The sequence below is a fragment of the Eleutherodactylus coqui genome, chromosome 3 (assembly GCF_035609145.1).
Source record: "Eleutherodactylus coqui strain aEleCoq1 chromosome 3, aEleCoq1.hap1, whole genome shotgun sequence".
Lineage (NCBI taxonomy): Eukaryota > Metazoa > Chordata > Amphibia > Anura > Eleutherodactylidae > Eleutherodactylus > Eleutherodactylus coqui.
Window position 1 is genome coordinate 23,910,879 of NC_089839.1, and position 23,476 is coordinate 23,934,354.

The 23,476-nt window shown below is 43.0% G+C and overlaps 1 protein-coding gene across 3 annotated transcripts in view; it reads left to right on the forward strand.

Moving 5' to 3' along the window:
- Positions 1–21,176, forward strand: part of DAAM2 (dishevelled associated activator of morphogenesis 2) — a 211,451-nt gene extending 190,275 nt beyond the window's left edge. For all 3 annotated transcript variants that reach the window (XM_066595315.1, XM_066595317.1, XM_066595318.1), the window contains 3 exons: positions 1,381–1,512; positions 9,676–9,846; positions 11,847–21,176. In XM_066595315.1, coding sequence (XP_066451412.1) covers positions 1,381–1,512; positions 9,676–9,846; positions 11,847–12,062 — 519 coding nt within the window. In that variant the 3' untranslated portion in view covers positions 12,063–21,176. The remainder of the gene's footprint in view (positions 1–1,380; positions 1,513–9,675; positions 9,847–11,846) is intronic.
- Positions 21,177–23,476: the final 2,300 nt, after the last annotated feature.

The following is a 23,476-nucleotide window of genomic DNA, read 5'->3' on the forward strand; positions in this document are numbered from 1 at the left end:
TCCCACAGACCCCTCTGTCCTTCTCCCACAGACCCCTCTGTCCTTCTCCCACAGACCCCTCTGTCCTTCTCCCACAGACCCCTCTATCCTTCTCCCACAGACCCCTCTGTCCTCTCACAGACCCCTCTGTCCTCTCACAGACCCCTCTGTCCTTCTCCCACAGACCCCTCTGTCCTCCCACAAACCCCTCTGTCCTTCTCCCACAGACCCCCTCTGTCCTTCTCCCACAGACCCCTGTGTCCTTCTCCCACAGACCCCTGTGTCCTTCTCCCACAGACCCCTGTGTCCTTCTCCCACAGACCCCTCTCTCCTTCTCTCACAGACCCCTCTGTCCTTCTCTCACAGACCCCCTCTGTCCTTCTCTCACAGACCCCCTCTGTCCTTCTCTCACAGACCCCTCTGTCCTTCTCCCACAGACCCCTCTGTCCTTCTCCCACAGACCCCTCTGTCCTTCTCTCACAGACCCATCTGTCCTTCTCTCACAGACCCCTCTGTCCTTCTCCCACAGACCCCTCTGTCCTTCTCCCACAGACCCCTCTGTCCTTCTCCCACAGACCCCTCTGTCCTTCTCCCACAGACCCCTGTCCTTCTCCCACAGACCCCTGTCCTTCTCCCACAGACCCCTGTCCTTCTCCCACAGACCCCTCTGTCCTTCTCCCACAGACCCCTCTGTCCTTCTCCCACAGACCCCTCTGTCCTTCTCCCACAGACCCCTCTGTCCTCTCACAGACCCCTCTGTCCTCTCACAGACCCCTCTGTCCTCTCACAGACCCCTCTGTCCTTCTCCCACAGACCCCTCTGTCCTTCTCCCACAGACCCCTATGTCCCTCTGCCACAGACCCCTCTGTCTCTATCTATCTATTTATCATCTATCTATTTATCATCTATCTATCTATCTATCTATCTATCTATCTATCTATCTATCTATCTATCTATCTCATATCTATCTATCTATCTATCTATCTATCTATCTATCTATCTATCTATCTATCTATCTATCTATCTATCTATCTGTCTGATCTATCCTGTCTATCTAATTTGTCTATCTATCTATCTTAACCTGTACATCTTCTTGGGGTTTTGTAATGCTGCTCGCAGTTTTTTAATGTGTTTTTAATAATAGTTAAAAATGCAATAAAGAAGATTAACAGAGTTTAAGTCCTCCAGACCCCTCTGTCCCTCTCCTCCACACCCTTTGTCCCTCTCCTCCATACCGCTTTGTCCGCTCAAGAATCCTTTGTGCTCCTCTACCCCCAGCACTATACTGACATCTGATACATATAGAACACTACATCTCCCAGAATGCAATACTACAGGTATGTTGTCAGTGATTTGTTGCTGATGCTCATATTCTCATATTAGGTATTTAATCATTTTCAGGAACTGGAGTATCAGAAGCGCCACTACAGGGATCCGGAGGACCGCTTTGTGCCGGTTATGAGTGACTTCATCACAGTGGCCAGCTTCAGCTTCTCCGAGCTGGAAGACCTTTTGAGTGAGGCCCGGGATAAGGTACAGTAGAAGCTACTGTGACCCACAGTATGGACCTCAGCACAGGCTGAGGAATCTCTGTAAACCTGATCCTGATCATGTCTTATACTCCAGTTACATCCAGAGCTGCATTCACAGTCCTGATAGTTGCCAACTAATACAGTTCTCTATTGACTGAGTTCAATTAAGTAAAATATGTATATAAGCCACGGTCTGTTTCCGTGGACAACCTGCAATGTTTTGGACGCAACTTTGGATGTGATTGGAGTATTTGACAATTTGCTCAGCATTTTATGCTGATTTATTATGTAAAATGTTGCTATAAATGGATCTGTGCCTTTAGTGTGTTGCCTTGAGCCGCATGACCCCCCCCCCCCCCCTTTAAATAATGTAATATTTCCCGCTGACTCGGTCTGTACAGATATGAAAATAACACGGCCGGATCTCCTGGCGATCGTCTCCGGGAGGCATCCCTCTCTTTTAAATAGACTGATTGTTTTACTGCCGAGATGCACAGATCAGAGAGCGCTGCGCCTGGGGGCCCCCGTGTTGTGGGACCTTTTATTCTATAAATGGAGTCATTAGAAAACAGCGAGCTGCGACATTTCCAAAATAAAATCTTGATAGGGAACAAACAAAATTAGTGATTTCTAGCAGATTGATCGCATAACCAAAATCCGGACCCCCGAAATCTGCTTGTGCTACATGCCTAAGACACCTAGAACTCGCATGTCCTCAGGGGCCTTTCACATGGACAGAATTAAATCCGCAGGGCGCACCGCAAGCCGCGGTAAACTCTGCACTAAAATCTGCAGGCTACCTGCGGATTTTGATGCGGGATTTGAGAATGGCCTAAATCTGCCTGCAATTCCATATTAAAATCTGCAGTTAGATCTGTGGATTTTGGCGCAGAATTCTGGAGCTCTGTGTCTTGCTGTGCAGCCTGGTGGAATAATTCCGTCTGTGTCAAAAGTCCCTTAAAGGGCAAGTGCAGCATCCTGTGTAAATTGCTTAGTTTTATAACGTGCTGTTCAGGGCTTCTTACAAGGAGTCTGTCTATTCTAGAAGATTCCTCCTTTACGTCTTATTACAACTCTATATTATTAATATTTTATAACTTGCAGTACTGCTTACAACCACCATTGGCAGCGCATTTTTCCATATATTCTAGTGCAACAGCGCCACCAATGGAAATTAATGGTGTTTATGTTGACAAATATAAAATACGCTTGTGTGAATGAGCCCTTAGACCCCATTCACATCTGCACCTCGGGCTCCTGCTTATTGCCGTTGTTCTGAGACGAACAACAAAAATACCATAACCACCAGATTGGCACATGCCAGAGCGAAACAGCACTGTACGGACCCCACTGACTACAATGGGGGTCCGTCCAGCTTCCAGTATTCCAAATGACATTTTATTGGACGAATTAGCACTGCATGCTGCGGTTTTTCATCCAGAATTTTCTGGCAGATCCCGCCGGAGGTTCCCAATGCGACCTCCGATACAGATGTGAATGGGGCCTAATACATCCAAGAGCTCTCCTCCTCTGTAGACATTAAAGAATATGTAAATTTGCTTCTGACTGGGCATAAAATTCCAAAACAGCAGTGAAGACTGACACAAACTCCCAAGCTCTATGCATCCAGAGCTGCTTTCCCAATCCTGCGGTCGTTACCTGTCCTCCTTTGAGAATTTCCTTTTAAATTCCCTTCATCTTCAGTTTAGTGCCCATATTAGTTGCCGCTCGGATTTCCATGCGGCCTGAATAGTACAGAAATCTGCTATCATGCAGTGCAGAAACACATCTCGCATGTAATTGGCCCGTGTGAATGAGCCCTTACTCTTCCACTTTGCTGTGTCAGTATTCACAGAAGCTCTTGCATTATATTCATGAAATAGGCTGCTCAGGATGAACGTGCTATACAGTAGGCCCTGCCTGGATGGGGAGATGCTAGTTTATCGCATTGGGTGCATCCGTTGCCTCATTGATGGCAGGGATCCATGGGGCCCTTGCGGTGAGGAGGGCGAGCGCGGTTTAATGAGGGGATGTAGTGTTTTTTTTTATCCCGCAGCGTATCTCGCTGATTACAGGCTGCGATCCTGGAGAATCTCGGGGACGGCGCGTTCCTGCAGGATGAATGTTTATTGTACATGTTAACCTCCATAATCCTCCCAGTAAGCGGAGTCTTTAGTGAGTGCGAGTTCTGGCGCTGCGACTGACGAGCGAGGTCTCCGGGGTCTGCGGGTTTTGTCCTGGCATCCAGCACTACAGAGGGGGAATCACTGGGGTGATCTCACCTGGCTGGTTGCCCTGATATTTTGTCTTAAAGGGACGCTACATTCACCTTTTCTCTATATTGCTCGGAGTTATCAGCCAATGTCAAGGTGTGCAGAGACTGACTGTAGATCTTTTGCTACCAGTTATCAATTATCAGGGCCGATTGCAGGGCAGGTCAATTCAATCTGCTGCTTACTGTTATCAACCATTTCAGGATGTGTAGAGACACTGTAGAACAGGTGAATATAATATATTATTCGCTGTTATCAGCCACTTGGGAAATGCTGACTGTAGTACAGATAAATGCAGTTCATTGTTTCCTATTATCATTCATTTCAAATTGAGCAGAAACTGACCTGAAAATATAATCCACTGCTTTCTGTTACCAATCATATGTTAAAGTTAACCATAGTCTGGTGAATCTGATTCATTGTTCCCTGTTATCAGCCATATTGCATTAGAGAGAGGCTGATTGTAGCATTTGTCAATAAGAGGAAAGACAGGAAATGCAAAAGGCTCCGTACCCAACATGATCAGTGCTATATGCAACATATCCCCAATGCTGAGACCCTCCAGAAATATCCATATGTGTAACGGATATCAGCCGCTCCTCTTAAACTGCTCCTGCACTATTATAAGCTGCTTACTATAGGGTGGCTGGCCCTTTAAAGAGCATTTAATGCATCTATAAAACTAGTGAGGTAAAGTAATGAGTGTAATGAACTCACACCTAGCTCATGACATGCAATGATCAAATATCCCCCCATTAGCAAATGGGGGACTAAACATAAGAATGATGTAGATACTGCTACACTGGAGGTGTACTGTAAGGCCTCATCCTGCTGCTGCCTGGCATTGAGGGCTTATTTGCTTGTGGGCTGTATAGTATTTCCACTTGGTCCCGCTCTCAGCTCCTCAGGGGCGGGTCAGCATTTTATAGATGATAAAATTTAAAGGAGCCTTTCTCAGTGGCAGATTCCCTTTAAGATCCATGCTGGGTGGTCCTGGATTCCTGGAAACTGGAGCAGAGACCAATAAAATTCTACATTTATGAAAGAAAAATTCAGACTCATCCCATTAATAACATTGCGTCTGTACGGAGCATCTCATAAATGTCCTGAGCAGGCAATCTGACAGCAGACAGCTCGTAAAGCTTCTTTACAGACATCACTGAAGCCAATCAGGGGGCTCTGAAAAATATTCACATCCTGTCAGATCAGCCAATCAGGAAGCAGATGACTTAATGCTGAGGTGTGAGGAAGACATATGCCGCCAGGTGCCTCGGCTATCATACCGCTACTGACTTGTTTGCTGAAGAAATACAATGTTTGAGCCAATTACTGTATAACTTGGAAGAAGCAAGATCATAATAAATTAACAATCTGCAGAGTAAAGAAATATTCTCCATAGTGGAAAACCTGAAGTCGTAGCTGAGGATCATGGCTTTGAAGAATGCTTGTTCTCGCTGACATCTTAAACCTCAGCTACATAACATCAGTGTTATTTAGGGACACAGCTATTTTGCTTTGTTTCCTTGCAACTGATAGCCTGGAATACTGTACCCTATGTAAAACATATAACTAGTATAATACTACCCTCTATGTACAAGAATATAACTATTAGAATACTGCTCCCTGTGTACAAGAATATAACTACTATAATACTGCTCCTATGTACAAGAATATAACTACTATAATACTGCCCCCTATGTACAAGAATATAACTACTATAATACTGCCCCCTATGTACAAGAATGTAACTACTATAATACTGCTCCTATGTACAAGAATATATCTACTATAATACTGCTCCTATGTACAAGAATATAACTACTATAATACTGCTCCTATGTACAAGAATATAACTACTATAATACTGCCTCCTATGTACAAGAATATAACTACTATAATACTGCTCCCTGTGTACAAGAATATAACTACTATAATACTGCTCCTATGTACAAGAATATAACTACTATAATACTGCCCCCTATGTACAAGAATATAACTACTATAATACTGCCCCCTATGTACAAGAATATAACTACTATAATACTGCCTCCTATGTACAAGAATATAACTGCTATAATACTGCCCCCTATGTACAAGAATGTAACTACTATAATACTGCCCCCTATGTACAAGAATATAACTACTATAATACTGCCTCCTATGTACAAGAATATAACTACTATAATACTGCCCCCTATGTACAAGAATGTAACTACTATAATACTGCCTCCTATGTACAAGAATATATCTACTATAATACTGCTCCTATGTACAAGAATATAACTACTATAATACTGCCTCCTATGTACAAGAATATAACTACTATAATACTGCCCCCTATGTACAAGAATATAACTACTATAATACTGCCCCCTATGTACAAGATTATATCTACTATAATACTGCCCCCTATGTATAAGAATATAACTACTGTAATACTGCTCCTATGTACAAGAATATAACTACTATAATACTGCCCCTATGTACAAGAATATAACTACTATAATACTGCCCTCTATGTCCAAGAATATAACTGCTATAATACTGCCCCCTATGTACAAGAATATAACTACTATAATACTGCCCCCTATGTACAAGAATATAAGTGTACAAGAATATAAGTACTATAATACTGCCCTCTATGTACAATAATATAATTACTATAATACTGCTCCCTATGTACAAGAATATAACTACTATAATACTGTCCCCTATGTACAAGAATATAACTACTATAATACTGCCCTCTATGTACAAGAATATAACTACTATAATACTGCCTTCTATGTACAAGAATATAACTACTATAATACTGCCCCCTATCTATAAGAATATAACTACTATAATACTGCCCTCTATGTCCAAGAATATAACTGCTATAATACTGCCCCCTATGTACAAGAATATAACTACTATAATACTGCCCCCTATGTACAAGAATATAACTACTACAATACTGCTCCTATGTACAAGAATATAACTACTATAATACTGCCCCCTATGTACAAGAATATAACTACTATAATACTGCTCCCTATGTACAAGAATATAACTACTATAATACTGCTCCCTATGTACAAGAATATAACTACTATAATACTGCCCCCTATGTACAAGAATATAACTACTACAATACTGCTCCTATGTACAAGAATATAACTACTATAATACTGCTCCCTATGTACAAGAATATAACTACTATAATACTGCCCCCTATGTACAAGAATATAACTACTACAATACTGCTCCTATGTACAAGAATATAACTACTATAATACTGCCCCCTATGTACAGTAATATAACTACTATAATACTGTCCCCTATGTACAAGAATATAACTACTGTAATACTGCCCCCTATGTACAAGAATATAACTACTATAATACTGCTCCCTATGTACAAGAATATAACTACTATAATACTGCCCCCTATGTACAAGAATATAACTACTATAATACTGCCCCCTATGTACAAGAATATAACTACTATAATACTGCCCCCTATGTACAAGAATATAACTACTATAATACTGCCCCCTATGTACAAGAATATAACTACTATAATACTGCCCCCTATGTACAAGAATATAACTACTATAATACTGCCCCCTATGTACAAGAATATAGCTACTATAAAACTGCCCCCTATGTACAAGAATATAACTACTATAATACCGCGCTCTCTGAGCTGCTTTCCTCCGGTTGGTACAGAAGCTTCCTCATATGTCCTTTCCCTTTAATAATAATAATTCCTGGTGAGATCATCCGCTCTGGAGATTTCTTTCTTCGTATTCGCCACTATAAACACTGATGATCGCGCCGCTCTCGCCAAGTGGATTTAGATTCCAGTCTAATATTTACATGTCGCCTCTTATTTGGTGTTAGAAGCTCATCCGTCTGCTTCACAAGTGAGTGAGGAGACCTGAGATGTGACCCCAGCAGAGCTGTTAGACCTCCATCAGTGGTGGTCCAGCCTGTTGTCTATCATGGATCATAGAGGAATCTTTGCAGAAACTACTCTGTGTAGAACAGATAGGGGTTACATCTTGTCTCCACTCACATCCAAAGCTGCATTTAGATTTCTGCTAGCTGAGATTTGCACTCTGGATCAGAGAGAGTGGCTGATGTTCTATATTTCTCTACAGTGCAGTCACTATTTCTCCCACAATGCAGTACAGCAGGCCTTACTCTACACCAGGGGTGTCAATCTCCTTTTCACCGGGGGCCACATCAGCCTTACGGCTGTCTTGGGAGTGCCGATTGTAACTGAAAGGGCTTAAAGAAATTGGCGTGATTTTGTTTCGTTATGCGGCTGTGATAATCATGGCCGCATAACCAAACCATTGTTTCCACTATCTGGATTCTCACGCTTAAGTAGTACGGGCAAGAAAAGATAGGTCAGGGCCCTCTGGAATAGCCTGGAGTTTTACCTTCTTAATGTATAACTACGCTCCGTAGCGGCAGGCGTAGTTGCATGTGTATTTGCCCAGCATAGTATGTGCGCAATTTTTGCGCACTTAATACTCAATGAATAGAACCCATTTGGGTCTGTTCGTATATTGCGTGAAAATATACACTTATGTGATTATGCGACAAAAATACGTGGCGTGACCCATTTTGGTGTGTATTACGCACCGCAATAGGGGATTGCAATTTATGGGTTGTGCAAATACACAGGGAGCCTGTGCCGTCACTGTATGTCTGTGCGTAGCTGAGCACATAAAACCATGCCAGAATGGCTAAAAAAAAGCAGGTAAAAGGATTTTTGTCGCACAAATACACGTATTTGCACGACCATATATATTTACACTTGTGTGAACAAGCCCTAATAGTGACTCCCATAGTGGCCGCAGTTGTAATAGTGACCCCAGTAATAATAGTTCCCCCATACTGTCCCCAGTAGTAATAGTAACCCCTATTATAGTCACAGTAGTAATAGGGACCCCAAAAGTGGCCCCAGTAGTAATAGTGACCCCTGTAGTATTCCCAGTAGTAATAGTGGCCACCATAGTGGCCCCAGTAGTAATAGTACCCCCTATAGTATTCCCAGTAGTAATAGTGACCAACATAGTGGCCCCAGTAGTAATAGTGCCCCCTGTAGTATTCCCAGTAGTAACAGTGACCACCATAGTGGCCCCAGTAGTAATAGTGCCCCCTATAGTATTCCCAGTAGTAATAGTGACCCCTGTAGTATTCCCAGTAGTAATAGTGACCACCATAGTGGCCCCAGTAGTAATAGTGTTCCCTATAGTGGCCCAGTAGTAATAGTTTCCCCATAGTGGCGCCAGTAGTAATAGTGCCCCCTATAGTATGCCCAGTTGTAATAGTGACCCCCATATTGTCCCCAGTAGTAATAGTGACCCCTGTAGTATTCCCAGTATTAATAGGACATCCCTATTGGCCTCGGGCAGGGCAGCATCCCACTCACCCAGCCAGCAGCGGTCAGTTCACAGCAGTGTAGTCGGTGACTAGTGACCTCTTCCCTTGGTGTCTGCGCGGCGTACAGGTCGGCACACACAGACACTGGGTGGAGAGGTCAGCGGGCAGACTGCACTGCCACCACCGAACAAGACCTGCATGCTGGGCAAGTAGAATGCTGCACGACCAGTGGGCCACATAAAATGAGGCAGCGGGCCATATTCGGCCCGTGGACCTTGTGTTTGACACCTGTGCTCTACATAGTCACTGAATCAGTAGGCGATATTTGTGATCGAGTTGCTCGGTGACCTGTTCACTATTCACATCCAGAGCTGTTTTCTAATGGTGTCTGCCAGCATCGTCCGAAGTCTTAGAATTTAATGCAGCTTTCGATGTGACTGGATAGTCCATATTCTAGCCGTCTGTACCAATATTTGCTGCCTCTGATCGTCTCCATTCTTTCCATCTCTTCAGTTTGCCAAAGCAATGAAACATTTCGGAGAATTGGAGGGTAAAATGCAGCCGGATGAGTTTTTCGGCATATTTGATACTTTTCTGCAGTCGTTTTCTGAGGCCAAGCAAGATCTGGAGAACATGAGGAAAAAGAAGGAGGAGGAAGAGCGCAGGGCTCGGATGGAAGCCATGGTGAGGCATTTCTTAAAGAGGGCCACCCTTTTTTTGATTTGGGTTTTGAGGCTAGTCATCTGCAGGATCGAGGAGTATAGAGCTGTAGTACTGTATATTACCTGTAGGGTTCACATCTGTATTATGATTGCGGGTGTGCCGTCTGGGTATCACGGCAGCCTTCTGAAGACTCACAGGACTGCCATGATCGCCTACCTATTAAAGACGTTTCTGTGGCCGGTTTTTAATAGGCAGTCTGTTAAAATATGGTATACCGCAAGATAGTATTGCATTATATTGTTTAAGCGATTTAACGATTCCAAGTTCAAGTCCCTCTCAGGGTAATTTAAAAAAAAATAAAAATAAGTAAAATAAAAATAAAATGAAGATATTTTTTTTTTAAATTAGTATAAAACTAAATACAAATTTAAAAGTAAAAAAAAAAACACACTTTTCCCAGTCGTCACATGATCTAAAAAATATATAAAAAAGGAGATAAACCGAAAAATTGCTATTTCTATATCCTTAAAATTTTAATTTATTAAAATATCACATTATTAATCTCACACGATTAACACCATTAGAAAAAAATGTGACGTGGCAGAATTGGGCCTTTTGGCCCCCCTGTCTCCAAGAAAAGAATTGAATAAAAAAGCTAGAAAAAGTCCCATATTCCCCAAACCCAATACAACCTGCAGGTCGCCCTGCAAACAACAAGCTCTCACCCAACACTATTGGCAGAAAAATAAGAAAGTCATAGGCGTCAAAAGATGGCGACCGAAAGCAATTATTTTTTAAAAGGTACTTTATTTTTATAGGTATGACTAGAGATGAGCAAGTGTACTCGCTAAGGAAAATTACTTGAGCGAGTATTGCCATTTTCGAGTACATGCCCGCTTGTCTCAAAAGATTTGATGGCTGGCGGGGGTGAGTTCCTCCCCACTCTCTCCCGCATCTTTTGGCATGAGCGGGCATGTACTCGAAAATGGCAATACTCGCTCAAGTAATTTTCCTTAGCGAGTACGCTCGCTCATCTCTAGTGACTATATAAAACATGGTATAAATTTGGTATCACTGTAATCATACTGACCCACAGAATAAGGACAGCCCATCATGAATCTCATAAGATCACCCCCCCCCCACAAAAAAAACGGTGCAGTGTGGGGCTTTTCCCACTTTGTCTTTTAGAAGAATAAAACTCATCGCACAAAAAAGTCCTACTATAGATGTCATTTGAAGGAATAAAAAAGTTATGATTTTTTGAAAGTGGGAATACCAGAACTGCAGAATGTGACCTGGAGGCAGGCGCATCAATGACCCCCGATCACAAAAGGGCTATCCATTCACGAGAGAGCATTACTGAGAATTCTATCTATTCTGTCATATCACTTCTATCAACTACACAGTTTCCCCAAAAATAAGACCTACCCTGAAAATAAGTCCTAGTTACACCACATTTTAAAAAAATAATAAAAATCACTACATGGTATGCTCTGTCCAGGGCCCTCCTGCTGCTCTCCAGAAGTTCGGCGCGGTTCCCACACCCCTCAGCCACTTGTACAACATCACTTCCTGGTTACGGGATTCATAAATCTTACCTCCAGGAAGCGATGGTTGCGATTGTTTCTTTGATCACTGCTCAGCCAATCAATGCAGCGTTGGATGAACCAATCAAAGCCATTGCATTCAGAGCTGCATTGATTGGCTGAGCAGCGGTCGAATAACCAATCACAGCCATCACTTCCTAGAGGCAGCATTTATGAATCATGTAACCAGGAAGTGATGTTGTATGAACGGCCATGGACTGCCGCAAATGTGTCTGAGCCGTGGAGAACAGCAGGAGGAACCTGAACCGAGCCTGCTAGGGAAGTATAATAAGACATCTAACGAAAATAAGACTTAGTGCCTCTTTTGGGGCAAAAATTAATATAAGACTGGGTCTTATTTTGGGGGAAACACAGTATCTATCTATCTATCGATCATACAATCATTCATGTAATTATTCTTTTTTTTCCTTCTAGCTGAAGGAGCAACGTGATAAGGAGCGGCGACTTAAGAAAGCCCAAGCCGGTAGTATATCAGAAGAAGGAGGGGAGTTTGACGATCTGGTGTCGGCATTAAGATCAGGAGAAGTTTTCGATAAGGACATATCCAAACTTAAGAGGAACCGGAAGCGCTCTGGGAACCAAATTGTGGACACTAGCAGAGAGAGGGCAGTGACGAAGCTAAATTATTAGGAAGCAAACGGTAAAGACGTTAAAGCGGAGGACCATGGTGTGCGGAGGATGACTCAAAGTCACCAGAAACTGCCCTGTGGAACTAAAGAAATTTGCCTCTGTGTGACTGGGATCATCCCACCGCAGCTTGAGTGTCAAGCTCTTTGAAGTGCCTGAGTGGAGAACGAGAATGGACCAGGTCCATGTCTACAAGACCCGCAGGAGATCCCACATTAGTATGGGCTCATGTGCTGCGGTCTCGCTTTACAAGTGCCAAATATTTTAACTTTTTTGCACTGTCTAAACCTTCAGAAGTATCGGGGTTTTGTACAGTATCTACCCTTCGGCCAAAAGCTCCCCAAAAACATTACACCCAGAGGTGGCGGGAACGCTCTGTGGCCGATAATAGATGTAAATAGAAAGTTCCAGGTTTGGAACTTAAAACAAAACTTTTCAAAAAATGTTTAATTTTCCTTTTAGAGTTAACTATTAATGTCCTGGCTGCAAGTAATAGTATCCATGCGTTTGTAATGACCCCACCTCCTCTCCAGTCTTGTACGGGACCTCGCATAAACTTACTCTTTGTAATTCCAGGACTGTCTCCAAAACCACTGTACGATTGCTACATGTTGTGCACTTTTTACCTTTTCATGTGTTGCCATGGTTAGTATTGGCTCCGAGGATGCTGTCACACAAGGGGCCAACTAGGAAAAATTTCAGCTGCCTCAACAAAAGCACAAATGTTTCGTAACTGACAAACAGGCGGAAAAAAAAGATGCATCATCAGGTTCTGGAACCCAACGTTTACTACGGCCAAAAAACATGGGAGACGTCCTCAAACGGACACGTGGAAGAGTTATAGCACATTGTAACATTGAATGACAGGGATACGATTCATGGGATTTAGGGTCTAAGGCATAACATTGGACTTTAATTGACCTCAAGTTATTGTACAAGGAGTTGGGACAGTAGAAGGCAGCAGTTAGATGCAGAACATCTGTGAACTATCTGGACATTCTCATGGAAAGTTTTTGTCTTCGAGAAGTCTAAAACCATTAGTGGTGTCACAGAGCTTAAAAAATGTCACCTTCATATGCAGTACAAGGCTGGTCATAGTCTTGGGTCTCATGACTACCTCGTATGCCATTGGTTAGAGGGAGATCATCTGTGAACCATCAATGGAAACATCTTGGACAATGTACAGCAAGAAGAACCACAAAACTTTCAAATATTATCTATGGAACATTGGAGAAACATTTATGTAACATCTGGATGTTCACAAGTGGATGCACACCACTAGAGACATCTTGTCTTGTACAACTTTCTTCATCACGAGGCACCACAGAACTGTCTTCAATGCTGGTTGTAGCATCTACTGGAGTCTTAGTAAAATCTCTATTCCATCCTGATCCTAAACGAATGTGGAAATCTTTTTGAGATGTCTTTGGACCAACTGTGGCAAGAGGGGCCATGGAACATTAACCTTATACTCAACATTGGAGGTATCGAAGACTTGGGTCTACTGGAAAATGAGGCAGGTTTCCATATTGAGGTTGGTTGGTGCTGGATTAAAGATCTCATGTATTTGAGCAGTCCTGGACTAATCGGGTCAATGAGCAACTAACCTAATGCTGGTCATAGTCTTGGGTCTACTGGTGGAGAACATTTTGTCATTACTACATGCAACAACTGCCCTGAGGTTTTATTATCATGTCCTGCACATCTCCCACCACATCATGGCCTCCAGTAATAAGAAACTCAGTAGTAGGACCAAGTCACTTCTTTGGACCTGAAGCACTTACCATGGAGTTCTGGAGGACATGGTCCTTGGTACCTTTTGTGGCAATAATATATATATGTGACACGGTGACTGGTTTTGATGCAAATTTCCTTTGTTTAATGGGTTTTCGACATAAAAGAAGGGAAATACAACATGATGAATGATGGGAAATATTTGGAATCGTATTTTAAGTTCTGTAGCTGCTTTTGTACTTCCTCGGATGCCATGAAAGCACCAAGCCATACCAGAAGCAAATATTTTTATACATTTGGCTTCATGCCAAAAGTTTTGGCAAAAGGTTTTCTGTGGGGATGATCGACGGTGATCGGGGTGCATGTAGGTTCAAAGTGCTGAAGACATATTTTATCTTCCGTAAGACATTCGCTAAATAATAGATCAATGTATTGGGGTTACTGCCTGTTTCTTTCACATAGTTAGACTAGGGTTACACGTCAGCGTTGGTTGAGTGGCCAAAGACCAACTTATTGGAGTTGCAGTGCGAGTTCCAGGTTGCCGCGACCAGGTGATGGCAAAAAAGTCAACCAGGTTGGATTTTTTTCCATCTCAGCAACTTGCGACTCGCACCGCGGTTCCATTGGGCTTAATAGCAGTCGCAGTGCTACAAGGCAATTGTTAATCACACAACCCCTGTCACGGCCAAAGTTGCCATGCAACCCCAGGCTAAACTGGACAGTCCTGTAACTGGGTGTGATGAGAAAGGGTCAGCCGTAGTGGTTTCTGGAAAAAGGGCGGAAATACAAAGCAAGAAGCAAACTTTCTCCAGGTAAGATGGAGAATCGATACATTGTGCAATATGGGATGAAGTTTGATACATGAAATGATACAACTTGTCACACACAACGCTACAAGATCCAAACTCTACTAATGTCTCTATAGACAGAGAGCAGATAGAATATGGAGATGCCAATGATTAAAGGGGGCTCCTGATGATTAAAGGGGGCTCCAGGTTTATGGAAATGAATCATTATCACTGTTTGATGAAAAGTTCTGCAACTTCCTAAAGACTTTATACCTCAGTTCCTCACGGGGGATTATTCATTATCAGGTTTTATTTAATTGACCTTTAACGTTCCCACGGTTTCAGTCAGCTGACGTTGCTTGTGTGTTCCGTTTCAAATTTCTGCACGTTTTCAAAATTTGGCAGTTTTGCTTGTCACATTTATACTGCATCTCAGGGTAGATTCTATGCCAAAATGTTCGAAAAGCTGCATTGTAATTTTGGGTGTTTTACCAAATCACAACTGGTGTCACCGTTTTTTTGCGCACGTCCATCTTGCTAAAAAATATTGCGACGTTTTGCATTGTCCGCCTGCTTTTGCAACTTTTGATCTTGGCTTGTTGAGAGGAGGCGAGGACGCCCCAGACTGGCATAGATTTCTTTTTAGGTGCATGGACATCCCCAAGATGCATCTCAGGATGCCTTCACATGGCATGAAAACGCACAGTAAATATGCAGTAAATGCGCAGTGGTAAAATCCGCACCTAGATGGCGCTGTTTGGCCAAAGATTTACTTGCGGGAATGCTGTGGATTTTAACCCTTGTATTTCGAGGCTTGAAACCGCAGCGTAGATTTACAGTATAAATAGGCATTCTGTGTAGTTAGAACCCGCAGCATTTTTAAAAACCGCTGCAGATTCATTGCAAATTTTCCACTGCATTTACGTTATGTGTTAAGCAAACATAATGCATGAAGAGGCACATGCCTCCCTGTCTGCAATCAGGGTTTCTCCGTCCGTGCTTTGCAGGGAAGAAACACTGTATTTAATAGCAGCCTTAGGGCTTGTTCACGAGGGCACGTAATTGTGTTAATATTCTGCGCGCAAAAAAAAAAAAATCACATGAACAGTTGATTTTTCCAAGCAGAAGTCCCAAGCTATATCAGCATTGAAACAATGCAAATGAGTGACGGAAAACATTTGCTGCTGTTTGGGAGTTCATGAATGAGAGAGAGATCGCCCCATTAGCCCCGAAGTCTCTCCTTCGGCTGAACAGTAAGTTTAACTGTCCCACTATAAGTTCCTGTTAGTCCCCGGCGGGGATGAAGGGAAACCACAGGGAAATCCCTTCATCTCAGCAAGGCAAGAGGGATTCCCCAGCAGTGGGTCTGGAGGAATTGCCCAGCAGCGGGGCTGGGAAAGATTCCCTGCTGCTGGGGAATTCCTCTAGCCTCGATAAGATGAATGGATCCCCTGGGGAGATTAAGGGGCTTCCCTTCTTCTCTCTGAAGGGGGTTCCCCCAAGAATTCCCTTCATTGCCAGGGACTCCCTTCATCTCAGCGGGGATGGGGGGGTTCCCCTGGAATCCCTTCATCTCCTTTTGCTGGCAGACTCACATAGTCTCCCATAGGAATCTATTGAAACTGCGTGCTTTGCACATTAAAGATAGGCCAGGTCCTATATTTTCAAGCATGTGTGGCTAAAATTGTTTTATCTAAACATTTCCATAGGAAACCATTGTTCTAAAAGTCACATTGTTTTGCGCATGTAAGTTAGCTGCGCAAATTCACTTGTGTTAATGAGCCCTCAGGCCGCGTTCACGCAGTAGTGAATATTGCACGAGATATGTGCATTACAAATCTTTCATGAATATGAACCCCATTCTCTTGAATGGGGTCATATATACGAGCGATTATTTTTTCCGCACCATCGCTTCATGGTGCGGAAAAAATCTTAGCATGTCCTATCTTTGAGCATTCCCTTGTAAAGCATCACCCATTGTTATCAAACACATCGCATGACGTGTGAGGTTTCTTTTTGAAAACAATGGGAAACATTTCCGATCCTCCGGCGCAGCTGATGAAAGCCCTGCTGGAGGATCGCACCTGTACTTAAGTGATGGGAAGAGCTGTGCTTACACAAAAACGTTTCAAATCCGCGCTGTTGAGGGCAACATTTGTTCATGGCCCAATATCACGCTCAGCCGTCGGGCTCCTTCACACGGGCGTATTTTTCATCATAATGGAAAGATTTGCATTTCTTCCGTATTTTGGACCCGCTTCTAGTTTTGGCTCACAAAATACTGGTGAAACATGCCATGAGCTTTTTCACGCTGGCCATAGGTCTCATGTGTACCGCCTATAGTCTATAATGGGGCCGTGTGCTGTCCGTGGAATTATACATACAGCGCACAGTCCCAAAATACACTAATGTGTACCTAGTCTTAGGATTGTCTAGATATAGTTGTAACAAACTCTCAGCTGTGAGGTCGGGAATACAAACAGACCTTTTGTAGTACCATTGTCCACAGGAGGGCGCTGTGGTGCACCTGTAGCTTTAACGGTACAGTTTGAAAAACTGGCTGAAAAAAGTCTGCTTATAGCATACCCCCAGTATGAGGTCGGGATGGGTAGTCACCTCCTGAATATAAAACAAGAATGTTCTCATTCACTGTCAGCAAACAGAGATCTTGAAAATGGTGAGGAATTGAAATGGTCTTTTAGAAAGCTGCAGAACGTTTTACTTGCATAAGACTGGTGGGTCTGGAAGGTGACTGAGAAAACTGGGCCCGTTATCAGGCTGGCGGGTGGAGAGTCCCTTGAAGGAGTGAGTTTATGTTTGAAGGTATAGTTTGCCTGCTGTCAGGGCGCACAGAGTGATTTGTTGCAGTGAATGGAAGCCAGTAAGTTGTGATTGGGTCTTCCAATGTTTTCGTTGCTGACCCAGCTCCTCTCTAGCAGTGTTTGAACGAACCCAATGGAATCCTATTTTGGATCGAACCTTGCTAAAAGTTCAGTTCGGCGCAGACCCAAACCTCAGGCAGCTCCACTCTGCCGAACCCACTAAAATAGCACTTCTTCTAACTCCTTCTTTCTTCATCTGCCTTCTACTTCTGTCATCTTCCTTCTAACACCCTTATCTTTCTTCTTCCCCTCCGTCATCTTCTTCCTTCATTATCTTTCTTCTTCCCCTCCTCCTTCTTCTTCATTCATTTTCATTCTCCATCCCCCTTCTTCCCCTTCCTTTTCCCCTTCATTTGTCTTCTCCTCCTTTTTCTTCATTTGTTTTCCTTCTTCATCTTTCTTCTTCCCCCTCCGTTTTCCATCATCTTTCTTCTTGCCTACCTTCTTCTTCTCTATCCCCCTTCTTATCCTCCTTCTTTCTTTTCATGCCTTCTGCTTCATATTCCTTCTTCCCCTCCTTCTTCTTGATTCATCTTTCTTCTCAATCTTCCTTCTTCCCCCTCTTCTTCTTCAGTCATCTTCCTTCTCCTTCTTCCCCTCCTTCTTCTTCTTCAGTCATTTTCCTACTCCTTCTTCCCCTCCTTCTTCTTCTTCCTTCATGTTCCGTCTTCATCTTTTTTCATTTCTACCTTCTTCATCCCACTTTCCCCTCCTTCTCTCTTCTCACCCCTTCTGCTTAATCTTTCTTCTTCCCCCTCCTTCCTTCTTCTCATTCCTTCTACTTCCTTCTGCTTTCTTCATCCTTCTTCCTTCTCCTTTTTTGTCCCCCGTCTTTTTTACAGTTCAAGCTAATTCAGACCAAACGAAACTTTTTGGCCAAATTTGTCAAACCAGCCAAACCGAACTTTTGGAGAGTTCATTCCCCGCTGCTCTCTAGGGTCGTGCTTGTCTTACATGTAAGTAGATATAGACTGATGTGTATGTGGATATGTGTGATGTCTGGCGATGGATCCTCGTGTTTCCGTGAGGTGAGCAGTGATGTTACAGCATGTGACCGTCGGACCAGAGTCATTGAGAGTGATGACTGTGTGAAGTATAACGATTGCTCCACTGTAGGAGCCGCTTATCTCTGCTCTTACCACTGATCATTGCTTCTTAACCAACTGCGTCTTAACTGTATTGACTTGATCTAATACAAGTATGTTCATCAGCACAGAGTATTTCAGGAATAGAGATGGGGCTACGGGGTACCAGCAACTATTTGGGGAAGAGAACTAACACAATTGGGAATTCACATGGTGGAAGTTGTACAGTAGAAGTAGCGGTACTCCCCACAGCACAGAGCATTTCAGGAGAGAAGCGCGCCGATCACAGACAAAGTAAGTCTGTTAGTGCAAACGAAAATTTGGGGGGCTCAGGGGCCCACTAGAGTTAAACTGTGGGTTTCAGCTTATGGTAAAGACTGTGGTGGGATTGGTTAGAGAGGGGTTGGTGACACACCAGCGTATTTCGGCCACATTTATGCATCTGGAATACAGACGTGTACCGGAAAGTCACCGACTAAGACTATCTACACCCGAGCGAGCGCGATATTGGGTTGTGAAATACAGCCCAATATCGCTCTCATGAACGTGCGATTTACCTGCAGATGCGAGGCTTTGTTGCGAGTTTCCAATCCTCTTCCGCATTGAGGATCGGAAGGGTTTCCCATTGATTTCAATGGGAAACCTTGCATCGCACTCGAATGCACATCGCACGGCATGAGATGCATTAAAGCTTCCATTGAAATTACATCATATATATTAGTCAGCCATTAAAAGGTATCAAATCTACAGGATTACTTGGTTTCTCTTGCTGAGAACAATCACATTTTGCTCTACTGGTTAAAGGCCCTTTTAGACACAACGATTTTCGCTCAAAAATCGCTCAAAACTGTCTTTTGAGCGATAGTCGTTGTGTCTAACTGCACTGACATCGTAGAGTTTTCGTTAAGCCGTCGCTCATCATTAATGGTCTTTCAGCGTGCTGAAAGATCAGCGATCAGTTATCAGGGACTCACAGCGGGATACAGCTGATACCATTGTTTCAGCTGTGTACTGCTCCCTGATGACAGGCGGGGCATGAAGAACAGAGCGGTCCAGCTGTGTTCTGCATACCCCGCTCTGAGCGCTTGGCTGTATAGCAGCTAGGCACTGCGAGCGGGGAACAGCTGGATGCAGAAAACAAGCAAGGACACCCCACTTGTATTCTGCATCCCCCGCTCGGAGCGCCCGGCTGTATACACCCAACGATTATCGCTCGAAAATCGCTCAAAAGATTTTTTTGAGCAATAATCGTTGTGCCTAAACCAGCCTTGACACGATACCAAACCTTTTTCTCATTAGCTCCCATTGAAATCAACGGACGATGCCATCCGAGGAACACGAAGAGATAAGACATGCAGCTTATGTACATGACTCTATTCAAAGGAATGGGGATCATATTCATGCGAGATTTGTGCGTCTCGCAACACACAAACCTTGTGCTAGTTTCACGGCTGTGTCAAGCGGCCTAAGAGTTACGTAGTGGAAGGAGTACAATCACCAGCAGCACAGAGTACTTCAGCAGAGAATGAGAAGGGCGCAGCCCTAATTTGCATGCTGTGCCCACTGGGATATTATGGGACTGATGAAGTAATGCCATACAATGCCAGAGATGCTGCTCTGATAGGAAGGCTTCATTATACCCCCAGTGTTACAGCTGTGGTCATACTACCGTGTTTCCCCGAAAATAAGACAGTGTCTTATTTTAATTTTTGTTCAAAAAGGTTTAACTTTTTGACATGTATAGCTGCCTGGACACTATTTAAATTGACTTTTTTAAATTAACTGTTAGCAGGGCTTAATTTTGGAGTAGGGCTTATATTTCAAGCATCCTCAAAAAGCCTGAAAAATGATTTTGCATCCTCAAAACTTCTGGAAAATCATGCTACGTCTTATTTTCAGGGAAACAGGGTATGTGCCAGTATTGTGGCCGTACACATCATATGCCCATCATTGTACAAGCAGCGCGGGCAGCAGGAGATAAAGCCACAAGACCCCTAAAAGCACAATGAACACTTTGCACAGCCATATAGTTTACTTATCCAGGTTGCAGGAAGGCACAAAAGTCACATGTAAAAGTTGCACAACAGTGGAAATCTGCCAAAAAAGTTAATTCTTCCAGCTGGTTGTACCAGAGGGTGGGGCACGGGGTACAGTTCTAATTCCTAGGATGTGTGGTCCAGCACTCCGGGTCACAATCCCAATGACAAAGAGGACGAGGCTGCAAAAGTTGTAAGAAGTTTGCACTTTTTCATGGCTTTTAGTGAAGTCTTACCAGGAGAGAAGCGACTTAAAGGAGAACTTGTCAGTATTAATATAAAGGGAACGGTGTTAATATCCTGTATATTTTTGTAACATTGTATTTCTTAATGTACGTTAGTAACAGTAGGGGGCGCTGGCACAGGTTCAATACTATCCATTCATCTGTATATTATAAACAACGCCATCTTGTCTCTGGCCAGGAGATACTGCGATTGTTTTTAATTTTTGTGGGAGCAATGTTCGTTGGGTTAAAACTATAAAATGACTTAAATTAAATTTGTAGTGTACTGTACCTTTAACTGCACCTTTTATTAGAATATACTGTCCTACTAGAGAAATAAACTTCTATGGATATATAATTTCCCTTCACTTACGGCTCTGCGTCTGATTTATCTCTATAGGGGACAGAACTTCATTCAGATAATGGACAATGCTGGTTCCAGTGTGTCTGGTTCAGTTTGCTGGTCTGGTAGAACGACTGAATACGTTTTGCTGCATTGGCTCAGTGAGCAAAAACATGCAAATGGGGCAACCAGGTAGAATCGAGCCCTCGAGGAGGCCTTTTGGGAAAAAGATTATCTGCATCTTTTTTGGTTTCATAACTCATCCCCAGTGATTAGTAAATAAATACATACAATGCTGGCTCAGTGAGTAAGTACTCCTACAGCACAATGCACAAATACACTAATGCAATACACTATCATAAGTGGTTCAGAATGCATTAGAATGATCCAGCATTATAATTCAATACACTGTATTGGATAAGTGGGTAAGTACTGGTGTTGAGCAAACCGAACCATGTCACTGAAGACACTAAAATCCCTTCCGGGTGGTGGCTAAGTGGTTAGCACTGTTACTTTTGCTGTACTAGGGTCTTAGGTTCAAATCTGACCAATGATAAGATCTGCATGGAGTTCGTATGAATGTTTGTATGAGCTTGAGGAAGCCCACGCAGACAAGGAGAGCATACAAACTCCATGCAGATGTTGTCCTTGGTCAGATTTGAACCTAGGACTTCAACACGGCAAGGCAACAGTGCTAACCACTGAGCCTCGTGAGGAGTTTTATGGCTCTTATAGACAGTTGTATACACCAGTTTTAGGGATATAGGTTAAGTTTTGGTTCGGTTTGAACTCCTGTAGACCAAACCAAACTGGCGTGAATGACATCACTGAGTGGCTGTGATTGGCTCATTGAGGGCCAGCTGTGATTGGCTGGGGCTCGATGAGCCAATCACAGCGCTCGCTTTGCTGGAGGTGGGGTATTCAAAGCCCTGTCACCAGGAATAAGCTCGGGACACCGCGGACCAGATGAGTATAGGTTTTATTTTTCTGCAGTTTAGTTAGGCTTTATTTTTGGGGGAGGCCTTATATTTCAAGCCTCCCCTGAAAACTGAATAGGTCTTATTATCAGGGTAGGTCCTATTTTCAAGAAAATACAGTAGTGAGTATATGTATGGTTCAGTTCCTAATCATCATGTTTAAATACAAAGTGTCAGCAAATCATTTTAATTTACAATTTTTGGTACAATAATTAAATGCAGATTTCTTTATGGATTAAAGGTGGTGAGCCGGTACAGTGAGTAACAACACTGATAAGCATGCACAATTGAGATTAAATAAATCATTAGATTGTGTTTTACCTACAGAGCGAGCATGTTGGATAAGTCCGTCAGTGTGTACAGTTTAATTGTACACAACCAAAAAGGTTGTTGGCTCAGTGAGCAAAATTACTATACTGATACAATAGTTAGCTGGTTTTCCAGGACTGTGTAAAATAAAAAAATGTATACTTCAGTGACTTCCTGTCCAGCAGTGGAAATCTAGTTCATGCCACTCATAGCATACATTATGCACGTGACTGCTCAACCGAACGAAACCATTGTAATCAATGGTTTTGTTCTGTCCTGTTATCACGGCCGCATAACGGGGCTACAACATGCCCATGTGTTTAAGCCCTTACAGTTATTCCTCTCAATCTCCCCATACACATGCACACTTGGTCAGCTAGCTTCGCCCAGCATAATCTAATGTATATGCCCACCTCAAGTGCTATGTCAACTTTTCAGGGAAGGTTTTTTAGGTGGTTCAGTAGATAAGTACACTCACTCAATAGACTGGATTTTTTATTAATAGCAGAAAGCAATAGTTAAATGTCATCTCTAATCCGTGTGTGGGTACAGCTGAACACGTATGTTCTTCCCACCCGCTCCAGCCTCTACATGCAAATTATTTTTAAAATTGCTTTCTGCAGAAAAATAATTGACATCAAGAATATAGAAAAAAAGAGAATTATTTCAGGCATGTCCAGGAATTAATAGATTCTTATCTTTTCCCACAACTGGATGTGTCCCGCATCATCATTTTCTGCTCCATAAACACAGCTGCTTGCAGAGCTCCCTCCATACACACTAGTACAATCAAAGCGCCCTAGTGAGCACCCCCTAGTGGTGGCTCTATAAATAGATATAGAATGAGCTCCCCTAGTAGTGGCTATATATAGCTGTATACAGAGGGCTGCCCTTAATGTTGACATGATATATCTGTATACAGTAAACACTTCCTAGTGGTGGCTGTATACATCTGTATGTAGTGAGCTCCCCCTAGTGGTGGCTGTATAGAACTATTTACAGTGAGCTCACCTTAGTGGTGGCTGCATACATCTGTGTA